Source organism: Ursus maritimus, unplaced genomic scaffold (assembly GCF_017311325.1).
Source record: "Ursus maritimus isolate PB19 unplaced genomic scaffold, ASM1731132v1 scaffold_12, whole genome shotgun sequence".
Classification (NCBI taxonomy): domain Eukaryota; kingdom Metazoa; phylum Chordata; class Mammalia; order Carnivora; family Ursidae; genus Ursus; species Ursus maritimus.
In genome coordinates, this window is record NW_024423564.1 from 61,649,575 (window position 1) to 61,665,317 (window position 15,743).

The 15,743-nt window shown below is 39.6% G+C and overlaps 1 protein-coding gene across 1 annotated transcript in view; it reads right to left on the reverse strand.

The window, feature by feature from the left end:
* Positions 1 to 15,743, reverse strand: part of SCP2 (sterol carrier protein 2) — a 116,357-nt gene that overhangs the window by 67,086 nt on the left and 33,528 nt on the right. Inside the window, exons 6-7 of the mRNA XM_008699183.2 lie at positions 11,286 to 11,412; positions 1,849 to 1,912 (exon numbers count right to left, since the gene is read on the reverse strand). Of these exons, the coding sequence (XP_008697405.2) occupies positions 1,849 to 1,912; positions 11,286 to 11,412 (191 nt within the window). The remainder of the gene's footprint in view (positions 1 to 1,848; positions 1,913 to 11,285; positions 11,413 to 15,743) is intronic.

A 15,743-nucleotide genomic window follows, 5' to 3' on the forward strand; every position in this document is an offset into this window, starting at 1 on the left:
AGACTTATAAATAAGTATGATAGTGTGATGTGTTATAATAGAGGTATACAGACAGTGCAATGAAGCTCATGAGGAAAAAAAAAAATACGCCCAGGAAGCTTTAAGAAAGTGTTAAGAGAGGGCCCCTGGGCCCTGGCTCAACAGTCAGTTGAGCATCCAACTCTTGGTTTCAGCTCAGGTCATGATCTCAGAGTCGTGGAATGAAGCCCCGTGTTGGGCTCTGAATTCAGAAAGAAGTCTGCTAAAGTTTCTCATTCTCCCTCCACCCCTCCCTGTACTTGTTTTTCTCTCTCTCTCTTTCTCTCTCTCAAATAAGTAAATAAATCTTAAAAAAAAAAAAGATGTTAAGAGCAGTAATGACATTTGGGTTGGGGATTGATGGGTAAGTAGATATTCACCAAACAAAAGAAAGGCAAAAGGATATTCCAGGGAGAGCTAACAGCCAAAGCAAAAACACAAAAGTGAGTCCTATATACTATACTTGGGAAAAAACAAGTAATTTGGTGAGGCTAGAGATTGGGAATAGCCAGGAAGTGGCAGGAAATAAGACTGACAAAGTACAGTGGGCCAAATTATAACAATCTTCTTATCTCAGATGAAGGGATTTGTATTTTATCATATAAGCAATGAAAATTCACTAAAGCTTTTGCACTACCCTGACATCTTTCATAAAATAACCTTTGATCTAGGGCACGGGATTAGATATTATTTGTTAATTAAGTATGCCCTGAACTCAAACATCAATTTAAAATTAGGAGAATCAGGAGAACTAGCAGTGGCATGAAATATTAGAAATACATGGTAATGATCCATTTCTGGTATAAAATATTCCTTGTCATGGTTTTATGTTAGTAAATATAACAAAATTTAATAGTTTAGGAACAATTTACTGAGCATCTATCACGTTCCAAGCTCTGTGCTAAGCATTAAGAACAGGAAGAGATGGCTCTGGTCCTCAAGGAGTTTACAATTTAGTAGGAGGAAATATTATTTTACCACTACTAAGAATGATCCTGTGAAAGTTGCTTCATTTCTGCAAAACTTTTTCCTTGTCTATAAAATGAGAATAAAAATATCTACCTTATAGGGTCCTTGAGAAGATTAAATCAAAATGTACATAAAAATACCTAGCACAGTGACACAGAGTTGGCATTTAATAAAGCTAGCTATTTCTCTTTTTATTGCCTAGTGGTATTGCTTTTGTAGAGATTATAGTTACATGGCACTAATTCAATTGCCAGTGAACCAATTTTATTCAGCAACCGTTAAGTACATGCTATAAGCCCGGCACTGCACTAGGCACGAGGGATTCAAAGATGAATGAATGATCTGTAATACACAGGATGTCATTCTACATCAGATCATTTAGGATACAAATTAATCATATTACTCTACCAGAATAAGAGTTAATGACACTGACATAAATAAACACATTACTAAAGTAATATAAATAATTTAACAGAAAGTAATTTAAATGGCTATTAATATGCATTTTATGAACATTTTAAGAAAAGTTTTAAGGATTTGTTTAAAATGGTCACTGGTTATTTTCAGCTAAAATCATTACAATAAATTTCATTACTGCAGTTGCAATGTATGACCAATTACATCTTTAACACCAACCATTCACATTCTTTCTTAAACTTAAATGGCATTCTAAATATAAACAGACCCAAAACTAAAACTGTAGTCAAAAGTTTACTTGGGCACAAGCCTTTTATATGAAAAACAATAAAACATTCTAGTTAATATCTTCAAGTTCTTGCATTTACTTTTCAAGTATGAAGTTATATATTACATAGCAGGATAACACAGATTTTCACTATTTCATATTTCTGAAATACTTACGGGTTATTAACTGAATGTTTATGATTTTTCCATCCAATTTTTGCAAACTGTTCAACTTTTGTTCCTTTAGAGAAAACAAACATCTATTAGTGGGTCAATGCCTTCCTATTGTTTATTAACAAATGTTGCAATGGTACTCAGTGTCCCACCAAATATTTCTACCTTTTCCCTGGTATAAATTATCAGTACTGACAACTTCAACACTGATCCCTCACATAAATATTTCTTTAATTAAACTTGAGTATAATTAAATCCACTAATAAGCATATGACATGAAAACAGTTCAAACTGGCCAATTCCACCTAGTATAACTAAAGTCCAGTTTCAAAAACCAGAAGATATAGCCTGGGATTAACAGTGGATATAAGGAAGAAAAGTACTGCCAGAAATTTTGCAAGGAGTCTGCCAAAGCATCCCAATGCCCCTAGACTAAGTGAATTTTACAACTCACACCCTCCAGGACCTAATCCTTCTCCTTCCTTATGACAAGGCAAAAGGGTCTTCAGAAAAGTTACAGCTTAACAAGAAATGTGTATGTTTTTAAATTCCTTAATAGAAAGCTTAAAGATTGGTGTCAGGAAAACAAAAGCACACATTTAAGAAAGTAAAATATGAAAATTTTTTACTACATTTTTAAAAAAGATTTTTTATTTATTCATTTGAGAGAGAGAACTCGAGCAAGAGAGAGAGAGAGAGCACGAACAGGGGGGAGGGTCTGGGGGAGAGGGAAAAGCAGACTCCCTGATGAGCAGGGTGCCTGACCTGGGGATTGATCCCAAGACCTCAGGATCATGACCTGAGCTGAAGGCAGATGCTTAACCGACTGAGCCATCTAAGCGCCCCCCCCCCCGCTTTTTTTACTACTTTTAAAAAAGACAAAGCAGCATTAGATAGGTTTTGAATCCTGCTTTAGAGCCTGAAAGGCCAAGGAAGGAAAAAGTCCACTGATAGGGGCTGATACTGTTATATTAATGCATGGAACAGGAAAATGAAAAGTCCCCATTTCTGCTTCATCTCACCTTCTCTATCAGGGGGATGATCTTCAGAGCAGAAATGACATACATATAATTCAGCAAATCTTGAAGAAAGTAGAGCCTACACTAGTGACTCATACCAGTAAGAGTGATGGTCAGGAAGCAACCAAATATGGATCCAACAAGAACACACTATAGCAGATTTGTATCTGGTTTTGATTGGTTTGACTGGCAGAGCAGATGAAACACAGTATCTTTATATCAGCAAGACAATCAAAATTTTTAGGACATCTTTTGGGACAAGGTAAGGAAATACTATAGTGTGCGTTTTGGTTTTTCTTTTGTTTGAGGGGAGCACTTTGATGTTACTAAAAAAATGAAGGGTGACACCTGGGTGGCTCAGTTGGTTTAGCGTCTGCCTTCAGCTCAGGTCATGATCCCAGGGTCCAAGGATCGAGTCCCATATCGGGCTTCCTGCTCAGCGGGCAGCCTGCTTCTCCTTCCGCCTGCAGCTCCCCCTGCTTGTGCTCGCTCTCTCTCTCTCTCTCTCTGACAAATAAATAATATAAAATAAATCTTTTAAAAAAATAAAAATTTAAAAATGAGGGTTCTTCTGTCAAGTAAGTTTAGATAATACTGGGTTAAACAAAGTTAAACATGTTTCTTTACAGCAAGAACTTCAGAGCCTTTATTATTATTACATGTGTATTATGACTGATTAAAGGGGGACACCTGGGTGGCTCAGTCGGTTAAGCATCTGCCTTTGGCTCAGGTCATGATCCCAGAGTCCTGGGATCGAGTCCCGCATTGGGCTCTTTGCTTAACGAGGAGCCTGCTTCTCCCTCTCCCTCTGCCTGCTGCTCCCCATGTTTGTGTACTCTCTCTCTCTGTGACAAATAAATAAAATCTTTTAAAAAATAAACAAAAATAAAAATAAAAGGGGGTTAAAGGATGAAGCATCTCTCAACTTATCTGACCCATGTCATAAAGAATCTCACGAGGTTAACGTCCCACAGAACACACTTGTGAAACTGCCAGCACTGACCAAGGTGCATTAACCTGGAGAAAAGTCTCCAGTGCTAACCTCTGACCTCAGCCATGCTCTGGCTAGTATGTCTACCAAAAACTGGATTAGAAAATTAAAGGTATCTGTTGAAGGGCATCTGGCCCTTCTCTTCATACGTCTGTATCTTTGAGGTAAAGAAAGGGATAAAAGAAAGGGGGGTAATCAGAAGGGGGAATGAAGCATGAGAGACTATGGACTCTGAGAAACAAACTGAGGGCCTCAGAGGGGAGGGGGGTGGGGGAATGGGATAGACTGGTGATGGGTAGTAAGGAGGGCACGTATTGCATGGTGCACTGGGTGTTATACGCAACTAATGAATTATCGAACTTTACATCAGAAACCAGGGATGTACTGTATGGTGACTAACATAATATAATAAAAAAACCTTAAAAAAAAAAAAAGAAAAAAAAGAAAATTAAAAGTATGCTCACGAAACCTGAACCTGGGAAGGACTGCTAGAATGTTGAATCCAAATAGATTTCAACAAGGTTTATTAATGGGTTGGATCAGAATGTAATTAATTAAATGACCCAATTCTATTCCTGGAACTCCAAAACAACCTGAGAAAAGGAACAGCAACTATGAGAAATGCTCTGAGGTTCTGTTTGACTACAAGTTCAATATGATTTAACAGCGTGTTGCAACTACCAGAAAAGCTTACATGTGATCCCAGTATCTGCATGAGACCAGTGATGATGGCTCACGAAACAAGTCAAATGAAAAACTGTTAGAGAGAAGAAGAGAAGTTAAGCACAAGGTCTGGCTGGCTTCGGATATTTGAAGAGCTATCAGGTGAAAACGGCTTCCCTCTTGTGAGCCTCAGAAGACAGAAACAAGACCATGGATGGAAACTATAGGGAGAGAGATCTGAGTTCAACGTGAAAAAGAGCACTGTAACAACTGGAATCACCCAAAAAATGGCATCAGTGGCCTTAGTTGGTGGCAAATTCCTTGTCACAAGAAGTACAAATGCTTAATTGTCACAAATAAGAAGATTTACAAGTAATTCATGCATGGATTGGTAGGAAGAGGGGAAACTGAACTGTATAAAAAGCACTTGGCATAGTGTCTGACAGAAGAGATATTCAATTAAGTGTTGATGCCTTTTTATTTTTATTTTTTACCCTGGGATCAAGTTAATCTATAGAAGATAGCAACTCTTCCAAAAATATTCTGCCAGTGATTTACCATGTATTTATTAAGACTGAGCACTAATGAAGGGCTTGTTGACTACTGATTCTGAGCTGCTAATTCAGATTTTTGGTGATTCAAAGGATGCACCTAGTATAAAAATATTTCAACCTCCTTGAATCAAACTTTGAAGACACAAAAACCTGCTGATTTTACAGCAGAATGTAAGCTACTACAAACATTCTTATGCATTCATGCCTAGAATACATTCACAAACAGCAATTTCAAACAATAATTTAAAAGGCTGTAAGATTCTAGAATTTATTTAAAATCTACTGGATGAAGAATAACATTTCAACTAAAATACTGTACATTTATACTTCAAAGTTTGGGTTAGAAAACTGTCCAACTATTCTGAATAATATAAAACTTGAGAAAAGATATAAGCTTATAAACACACCAGACACAGGATTTCCAGGTAACTGAGGACAATGAAGGCTGACTAAATCTCTCTCCATATCCTCCAAAAACAATACAGAATAACAAGAAGAACAAATAAAACTGCACAAAACCCTACCCTCCACAAAACTAGACAAGAGAAAGCCCCAAACCTTCGAAGTATCTGGAAGTGAAGAAAAAAAAGGGAAAAGCACAACCAAATCCCAGTTAGCAATTGCTCATGCACCCACAGCAAGCCTTGGGGGGCCCAGGGCAGGCTGAAGAAAAACTGTGCAGAGGAGAGAAGAGGAACACTAGTGGCAGGCCTACAATTGCTCTAAAACTACCATCAGGGGCACCTGGGTGGCTCACTCAGTTGAATGTCTGCCTTCAGCTCAGATCGTGATCCCAGAGTTCTGGGATCGAGTCCGTATCAGGCTCCCCGCTCAGTGGGGAGTCTGTTTCTCCCTCTGCCCTGCCCCGCTACTTGTGCTCACGCTCGCTCTCTCTCTCAAAAATAAATAAATAAAATATTTAAAAATAAATAAAACCATCACCAGGAAGGGAAAGACCTCCCCGCAAATGTGAAAATACAGAATATTACTACAGATCAAAGTATGACTGCAGGAAAGGGTCTGAAAAGTATAGCAGATTCAAGGTGGTAATCTTTAAAAAGCATAGCTCTGGGAGAAAAAAGGGGGGGGGGCAAAAAGAAAGGGAAAGGTGTCCTTAGGCAGCTGGATAGTGGAAGAGGAAAGAACCAAAAGGGAAATCTTTAGGGTCCTGCAAGACAAAAAAGAGAGAGAGAAATGAGAGGACACACAACCCATCCTTCAAAAAAATCCACTACAGATATAAGACATTACTACACTGACATAAGAGGGAGCCATAGAACCAGGAATCACCCCAAATCACAATGTAATAAAACTAAAAATTAATTAGACAAGATTTTTTTGAGACCTAAAGTATGCAGATGCCTGGATGGCTCAGTCAGTTAGGCATCTGACTCTTGATCTCAGCTCAGGTCTTGATATCAGAGTTCTGAATTCAAGCCCCATCCCTATTTAAAAAAAAAAAAGACCTAAAGGATGAGGATAGCTGACCTTGAAAGAATGGAATAAAGAGCACTGTAGCCAAAGGGAAGGGAATATGAGACTCCAAGGCAGAAAACAGTTTGGCTTACTGAAGATACTGAAAAAAGGCCAGTGTGCTTAAGCCAGGAAACTATACAACCAGAATGAAAACAATAAGAAATTATTTTTTAAAATACAGAGTCTCATTACTATACAATAACAAATAATGAATACATATTTTGGTACCTAAATGCTACAGACCGTGTCCCTGACAAAATTCATATGTTGAAGACCTAACCCTCAATGTGATGGTATTTGGAAATGGGACAACTGGGAGGTAATTAGGGTAGATGAGGTTATGAGGGTGAGGCCTTCATGATGGGTTAGTGCCCTTACAATAATCCTTTTAAGAAGGGGAAGAGAAAGGGGCACCTGGGTGGCTCAGTCGTTAACCGTCTGCCTTGGCTCAGCTCATGATCCCAGTGTCCTGGGACTGAGCCGGCATCGGGCTCCCTGCTCAGCGGAAAGCCTGCTTCTCCCTCTCCCGCTCCCCCTGCTGGTGTTCCCTCTCTCTGGCTGTGTCTCTCTCTGTCCAATAAATAAATAAAATCTTTAAAAAAAGGGGGGGAGAAAGATGTTTCCTCCTCTCACTCTGTCTCTCTCATTCTCTCTCTCTGTCTCTCTCTGCACTCGCACAGAAGAGGAGGTCATGTGAATACACATGAGAGGGCAGCCAGCTATAAGCCAAAGGAAAAGGCCTCAGAATAAAATCTACCTTGCACCTTGATCTCGGACTTCCCAGCCTCTAGAACTGTGAGAAATAAATTTTTGTTGTTTGAGCCACGCAGTCTATGGTATTTTGTTACAGCAGCCTGAGCAGACTAATATACTGGAACTGGGGTTACACTAAACAAAAATGTACAATATGTGAATGGCTTTGGAAACAGGAGGTAGTTATAAGGAAACTCCTAGTGAAAGCCTAAAGTGCCTTAAAGAAACTATTATTAGAAGCCTCCAGATCCTTTGAGGATGCTGTTGGTGAGGGTTTGCAAAATGATAAAACCTTAGTGAGGACTAGAGGAAAGGAGATCCTTGCTACAATAGGAGCAGAAATTATAATAACACTATTATCTGCTGTTACGTGAAAATTAGATAATAAGGAAAATACTGAAGGTGCCACATGGTTTCTTCTTGCTCTTTATGGTAAAAATCTATATTGCTATATTGAGGAAAGGGCTGTTAACCAAAAAGAATTCAGGAGTTGATGATTTTGAAAAGTCAAGCTTCTCAAAATGGGAAAAGATGATAAAATTAAGAAATGGCCTTTGAGCAAAGACCAAATCCAGGGCACTACCACGAAAAAATGGTCCAAAGATGAGGTCCAGGGTGTGATAAATCTTTTGTTAAAGATCTCAGATCAAAAGTGATGCCTCAGAATATAGTTTGAATGGGGCACCTGGGTGGCTCAGTCGTTAAGCGTCTGCCGTCAGCTCAGGGCGTGATCTCAGAGTCCTGGGATCGAGCCCCACATCAGGCTCCTCCGCTGGGAGCCTGCTTCTTCCTCTCCCACTCCCCCTGCTTGTGTTCCCTCTCTCGCTGGCTGTCTCTATCTGTCAAATAAATAAATAAATAAAATCTTAAAAAAAAAAAGAATATAGTTTGAACAGAAAAAAGCCCTCTAAAGAGAAAAAGGCTATGCCTCACAAATCTTCTCAATCAAAGAACTACTAGGAAGCTTAAGAATGTTGTCCCTCAGCCATCTCAGAAAGGACCCAAGGAAGAAGAGAGCTTATCTCAAAGAGATTTGTAGGTGTAGCTTTTTGTCTAATGCAGTGACCTAAGAAGATTCACAAGAGACCCACAAAATTCTTTTTTTTTTTTTTTAAGATTTTATTTATTTATTTGACAGAGATAGAGACAGCCAGCGAGAGAGGGAACACAAGCAGGGGGAGTGGGAGAGGAAGAAGCAGGCTCATAGCAGAGGAGCCTGATGTGGGACTCAATCCCGGTACGCCGGGATCACGCCCTAAGCTGAAGGCAGACGCTTAACCACTGTGCCACCCAGGCGCCCCGACCCACAAAATTCTTAAGATAAAAATAATCTACTGAGAGGCTTCTTGGGTATTAACATTCTGTTTTTTACCTGGTAGGTGGTTTTGGTCACAGTGAGGAGCACCGTGAGAATTCACTTAGCTGTATATTTATGTTTTGTGTACATCTCTGTATTGAGTTATAATACTCAACAATGACAAATTTTCAATTTTAAAAAACTGCTGGGTTCAACCCACTAACTTGATTCCATCATTTCCTAGCAGGTCACAATCCACATTGTGAAAAATTCTGGTCCAGGGTAAGAGCTGTGGTAGTGAAAGGAACCGGAAGGAAGAAACATTTGGAGTCTGCAGGTAGAATTGACAGGACATAATGAGGGACTGGAAGAGGGGAAAAGGAGGAAGAAGTGTTAGAGATGATTCATGTTTCTGCTTTGAACATCTGAATAGATGGAAGTGCCACTTACTGAAACAAGGAAAACTAGAGAAGGAACAAGTTTAAAATTATGGGAGAACAGAATTAATAAGAGTCTGCATCTGGGGCACCTGGGTGGCACAGCGGTTGGGTGTCTGCCTTCGGCTCAGGGCGTGATCCTGGCGTTGTGGGATCGAGCCCCACATCGGGCTCCTCCGCTGTGAGCCTGCTTCTTCCTCTCCCACTCCCCCTGCTTGTGTTCCCTCTCTCGCTGGCTATCTCTATCTCTGTGGAATAAATAAATAAAATCTTAAAAAAAAAAAAAAAAAGAGTCTGCATGTGAACATGTTAAATTTGGGACGCCTGGGGCTCCATCAGTGAAGCGTCTGCCTTCGGCTCAGGTCATGGATCCCAGGGTCCTGGTACTGAGTCCCACAACGGGCTCCTTGCTCAGCAGGGAGCCTACTTCTCCCTCTGCCTTTTGCTCTCCCTGCTTGTGCTCTCTCTCTCTCTCTGACAAATAAATAAAATCTTTAAAAAAAATAAAATGAACATGTTAAATTTGAGATGCCTGTTAAATATATAAGCAAAGATCCAAGATGCCAACTGGATATGTGAGTACAGAGGCCATCACTGGCCTCCCTCTCCCCACAAGTATATTACTTTGTTTTGTTCTTCTTCACAGGACTAATAATTACCTGAAATTAACTTCATTTTTTTCACATATTATTGTCTGTCCCAAACTAGAAATTTAAGCAAAAATTTCACATCTCTTCTGCTTATTGATAGCTTGTGAAAGAATGCACTAATATACTTAATTCTTTTTCCCTCTTAAATGTCCTTTTAGGTCTGTCTTTGCAGTTTCCTACCACAAAAGAAATGAAATATATTTCCCTATCCTTTGATTCCAAGCTTGCCATGTAACTTGCTTTGGTCAACAGCTTAAGTCTCAAAAGGCTTTACATGTTGCAGATTACTCTCTTGTCCTTCCGCTATCAACATGAAAAGGACATGCCAGGGCCAGCTCTCTGGTCCCAGGAGGAGGAGAGACATATGACACTGCCAAAGAAGAGTAGAACAGAGCTTCCAACCAACGTACAGTTATATGATTAACCCAAACAAGATCTGAGCTCAGCTTAGATGAGCTGATTCCCAATCTACTAACTTGTAAACTATAATAATATATGATTATTTTTTAAAATCACTGAGTTTTGGCATGGTTTATTACAAAGCAATAGCAAACTGATATACTGCTATATTTCAATGCCTAGAACAATGCCTCGAATATAATGAGAGCTCAAATAATATTTTAATTGAAAAGGAAATGGACAAGGAATAGCCAAAGAGGTAAGAAAAACCAGGAGAATGAGTGTCATGAAAGCCAAAAGAAGACTATGTTTCAAGAAGGAAGTGGTCAAAGGGATTAATGGTGCTGAGGTCTGTTAAATTAGGATTAAAATGTATGTACTAGATATGGCAACGTGGTGTTCAATGGTAGCCTTGACAAAGGAGGGAAACCAGATTGGAACGGACTGAATTTAAAAATGGAAATAGCTATAAGGAAGAAAATTCTCATGGCCAAAAACTAGCAATGCTCCTCTCACCGATTCTTCCTTGAAGATTTTTTTCCTTTCTAATTATTTGATCTATCAAACAACCGGGGTATTTTTCCTAGGAAGAATAGGAATGTTGAAATTTTGAGTATGATCATTTCCTTTCTTATCTAAGTACACAGTAAAGCACTGGTTCAGGGTCATACAATTTTTAAAAAACCCTATCTGCATTATCCCATGCTTTAACCGCTAAGGAAGCCAATACTGATCATCAGTCAAAAAATTAGGATGTTTACCTACAAAATGCAAATCAACTACGAAATTTAAATCTAATAAAACATTATGGAATGACAGATGATGGATTCTTGGTGAATTCAAGTACTAAGAATTAAATCTGGCTATATAAACATATTACCAACAGCATGCTTTAAGTGTCACTATATTCAGAACTGATTAACCTTAATTTATAATTCATGATTAAAGGGGACAAGATTTATGTTATTTTTCCTATTTCAATTTCTTGGCATGGAACATTCTAGGTACTTCCATTATGATGTCCTATATATAAATACTTTCTCTACAACTAAATCCTACATGGACTATTTCTTCAATTTAATTCAAAAACCATCTTATATTTTACATATCCTGGCATTGTCCACAGATACTGAATAAATTCCTGTTGTTTTGCATCACACACACACAACTACCGATAGGCCTTAAAATTTTTTTAACATACCATATTTTTCCATGTGCTCTTTTCCAGCACACGCAAACATCTGAGGAGCAACTGGTTTGGCAGACAATCCATATTTATTGATCAGGACCTCAACATGTTTATCAATTGGGTGGGTCCTACATGAAGACTAAGAGAGAGGAAAAAAAATCAATAAGTACTTGATATGGTAAGTGTCTCTTTTGACTATTATAGTATTATTAAGACATATGCATATTCTAAGCACCTAGTAAAGCAAAAATAAGCAATGTGAATAAAATCAGTCAAGAAATGCTTTGCAGGGAAACATGAAAAGGAAAATAATCAAGTGAGGTATTAATTTTTTCATGAAATATAAAGAATCCAGTAGGGGAGCTCCTGGGTAGCTCAGTCAGTTAAGCGCCCAACCCTTGGTTTCAGCTCAGATCATGATCTCACCATGTGGGATAGAGCCCCATGTCTGGCTCTGCACTCAGCATGGAGTCTGCTTTGGATTCTCTCTCCCTCTCCCTCTTGCTCTCTCTCTCTCAAATAAATAAATAAATAAAATCTTTAAAAAATAATAATAAAATGAAAATAAATAAAGAATCCAGTAGGTACCCATAACTACTCAAGGTGCTAGGGATAAAATAGTGAACAAAACAGATAAAGCCTCTGCTCATCTGGCATTTACATCTGTGGCAGGGACGGGGCAAAAGATGATGAAGATAAAAATAAACTAAAATGTAAATAGGGGCCCCTGGGTGGCTCAGTCAGTTGAGCGTTTGACTCTTGATTTCAGCTCAGGTCACGATCTCAGGGTTGTGGGGATCAAGCACTGCCTCAGCTCTGTGCTCAGTGCAGAGTCGGCTTGTCCCTCTCCTGCTCCTCCCCCACTCGCTTACTCTCTCACTTTCGAATAAATAAATAAATATTTTTTTAAACGTAAATAATAATGCTATAAAGAAGAACAAATCCAAGAAAGGAAATAAAGAATGAAGGTAGGAAGTGATACTTTACACACAACTGTCAGGGAACGTCTCATTGACAAAATGGTATTTGAGCAGGAATGTGAAGCAGTAAGGGGTAATTCATTTAGTACCTTTGGGAGAGGATCATTCTAGGCAGAGGGAACAGCAACAAAAAAGATCCTAAGGCAGGAGCACGCTTGGGTGTTTGAGAAAAGAAGTGAATTAGGATTAGAATAAAGCAATACTCAGAGAGTATAATCACCTTTGTTTCCATGGTTCCACTAATATTCCACAAAGGGAAAACTAACAGTTTCTTCTCAGTTTACCTACTAGATTATGAATTCCCTGAAGTCATGAACTCTTTTTCATACACCTTTGTACAGATACCCAATGCCTAGCATAAGGACTGCCACATAGCAAATATTCTATAAATAATTGTTGAATAAATAAATTAAGATTATTTTTTGGTCCACAAGGGCTACCAGAGAGAATATTGCTCAGCCATCCTCTTTGAAGAAGAGAAAATCGTCTTTTTTTTTTTTTGTAGGCCAACGCAGGACTTGAACTCATGACCCTGAGATCAAGACCTGAACTGAGATCAAGAATTAGATGCTCAACCAACTGAGCTACCCAGGCATCCCAAGAAAAAATAACCTTCAAGGAAGAAAATTACTGTTAGATATGATAAACAACCTGACAATCCAAAGGACACTGTAACATAAATGGGTCTTGGAGAGTCTCTGAACACAGAAATCTTAAAAACAAGTACATATAATTATGTGTTTAGATGGCCACAGATGGAAATTTTTTTCTGTCAAAAGAAAAAACAAAGAGAAAATGTTCACTGCTAAGTTAAAAAAGGGATACTAATTAAAACAATGATATAAAACTTCTGCTTCTAGACATAATGGATTACAGAAAACAGATTTATCCTTCTACATTAGCCAACTAAAAACCTGGACAAAATATACAAAGTGATTGTTTTCAGACAATGTACAAGTAGAAAGCATTGTATAATGACCTCTGAGTTAAGGAAAATAAATAAGATGAGCATTATGATTGTCCCCAGATTGCTACCTGGAAAGAGTAGAGAGGAGTAACACAGAATCCAGCAGTCTTCCTAAGTTGAAGAAACAGAGTTCAGAGTTCAGACAAACCAAGGCATCTAGAATTCCCAGAGAAAAGAAAGAGAGATGGGGGGGTGGGGGGGCAAGCATATGCTCATGCTCTGAACATACAAAGAGTGTTCGCCTTGAGTCTTCAGTGAGTCTGATCAATACATGAATATGAGGAAACTACTGAGATAAGGGGGAAAAAATCACTGGACAGGAGCAGACAGAACAATTCCCAATGCTCATACAGGGCCAGAAATAGTTCTTATTCTCAACAACCACAACACAAAGGTCTCCTAACATATGGGGTATCAATAGAATCCTGAGGTTATTGCCTGAAAGCCCAGGCCAGTTTAGCCTACGAATAAAGTCTGTTCTGATTCCACTTAACAGAGCTTAAAAGCAAATCTCAAAAGTATCAAACCATTTCTGAAAGAAACTGCCCCAGAACACATCCCCAAATAGTTAAAGGAATATAAAAATTCAACACCCAACAAAGTCAAATGTACAATGTCTAGCATTCAATCACAAATCATAAGGTATGCAATGAAATAGAAAAATACAACCCGTAAACAGTAGACTAATCAATCAACAGAAAGACTTAGAAATGACACATGATAGAATTAGTAGATAACATTAAGAGAGTTTATAAATATACTCCAATTGTTCAAGAAGGCAGAAGTGTAAGTATGACAATGAAAAATATGGAAGATATAAAAAAAGACCCACATGAAACTTTTAGAGATAAAAAAAAATAGTATCTGAAATGGAAAGTACACAGAATGCAATTAACAGCAGACTAGACAATATAGCAGACCAGTGAACTTAGGTACATAACAAAACAAAAAAAGAGAGAGAGAGAGAGAGAGAGAGAAAGAACTCTAGAAAAAAAGTTAACAAAGCATCAGTGAGTCATAGAACAACAATCAAGTTTAGTACATGTGTCATTGGAGTTAAAGAAAAAGAGATGATGGAGAGAAAGAGAAGTCAGAAGAAAAATATTTTAAGATCTAATGGCTGGAGACACCTGGGTGGCTCAGTCAGTTAAGCATCCAACTCTTGATTTCACCTCAGGTAATGATCCCAGGGTTGTGAGATCAAGACCAATGTGCTCAGCACTGAGTCTGTTTGTCCCTCTCCTTCTGCTTCTCCCTCCACTCATGCTTACTATCTCTCTCTCTCTCAAATAAATAAAAAAATAAAATGAAAGACATAAAGGCTGAAATTTTTCTAAATCTGATGAAAACTATAACCCACACATCCAAGAACCTCAAGAAATACCAAGCACAAAAAACATAAAACTTCACCAGGGGAGCCACCACGCTCGGGTGCCAGGAAGCAGTAGCCACCTGCACTGGAGCGGGTCGGACTAGCGGACCGGCACCCGCGAGAGAGCAGACTGAGACTGTGAGCCCAGGAACGTACGCGCGACCAGACTAAAAACCGGAGCTCCGGACTCGAACTAGACTGAAACCGGGAGCTAGGGAGAGGGCACGCGTCCAGACGACAACCGGAGCTCCGCAGCGCACACTCGCACTAGACTGAAACCGAGAGCTCGGGAACCGGACTGAAACGGGGAGCTCGGGAGCGCATGTGCACGCGACCTGACTGAAAACTGGAGCTCTGGAGTGCTCACTGGAGCTCTGGAGTGCTCACTGGAATCAGGCTGATACTGGGAGCTCAGGAGCGTGCGCGTGATCAGACTGAAAACCAGCGATCCAGAGTGCGCGTGAACCACACTGAAACAGAGCACTCGGGAGCGCACGTGGGAGCAGCTGGCGGTGTTAGAAACAGAAAGGACAGGGGCGCCTGGGTGGCACAGCGGTTAAGCGTCTGCCTTAGGCTCAGGGCGTGATCCCGGCGTTACAGGATCGAGCCCCACATCAGGCTCCTCTGCTATGAGCCTGCTTCTTCCTCTCCCACTCCCCCTGCTTGTGTTCCCTCTCTCACTGGCTGTCTCTATCTCTGTCAAATAAATAAATAAAATCTTTAAAAAAAAAAAAAAAGAAAGAAAGAAACAGAAAGGACAGGAACAAGTTAGGACGTGTTCTTAGTTCTTCTGCTATTAGGAAATACCAGCTCACAGTGTGCCCATCCCCATCCCCCCTCACAGGGGACAGGGAGACTCTACCCAAACAGGGTTGCCTGAGTATCAGCGCAGCAGGCCCCCAGAAGGCAGGCTGAAAAATCAAGAAGCCCACATCCCTAAGGTCCCTATAAAACAAGTGCACACTGCCTGGATCCTGGTCAATAATTTGCGCTCTGGGCCACCCTGCAACCTCTCCTCATCAGAATGACGAGAAGGAGAAATACCCCCCAGCAAAGAAAAGACAATGAGTCTGTGGTCTCTGCCACAGAACTGATAGATATGGATATAACCAAATTATCAGAAATGGAGTTCAGAGTAACTGGTCAAGATG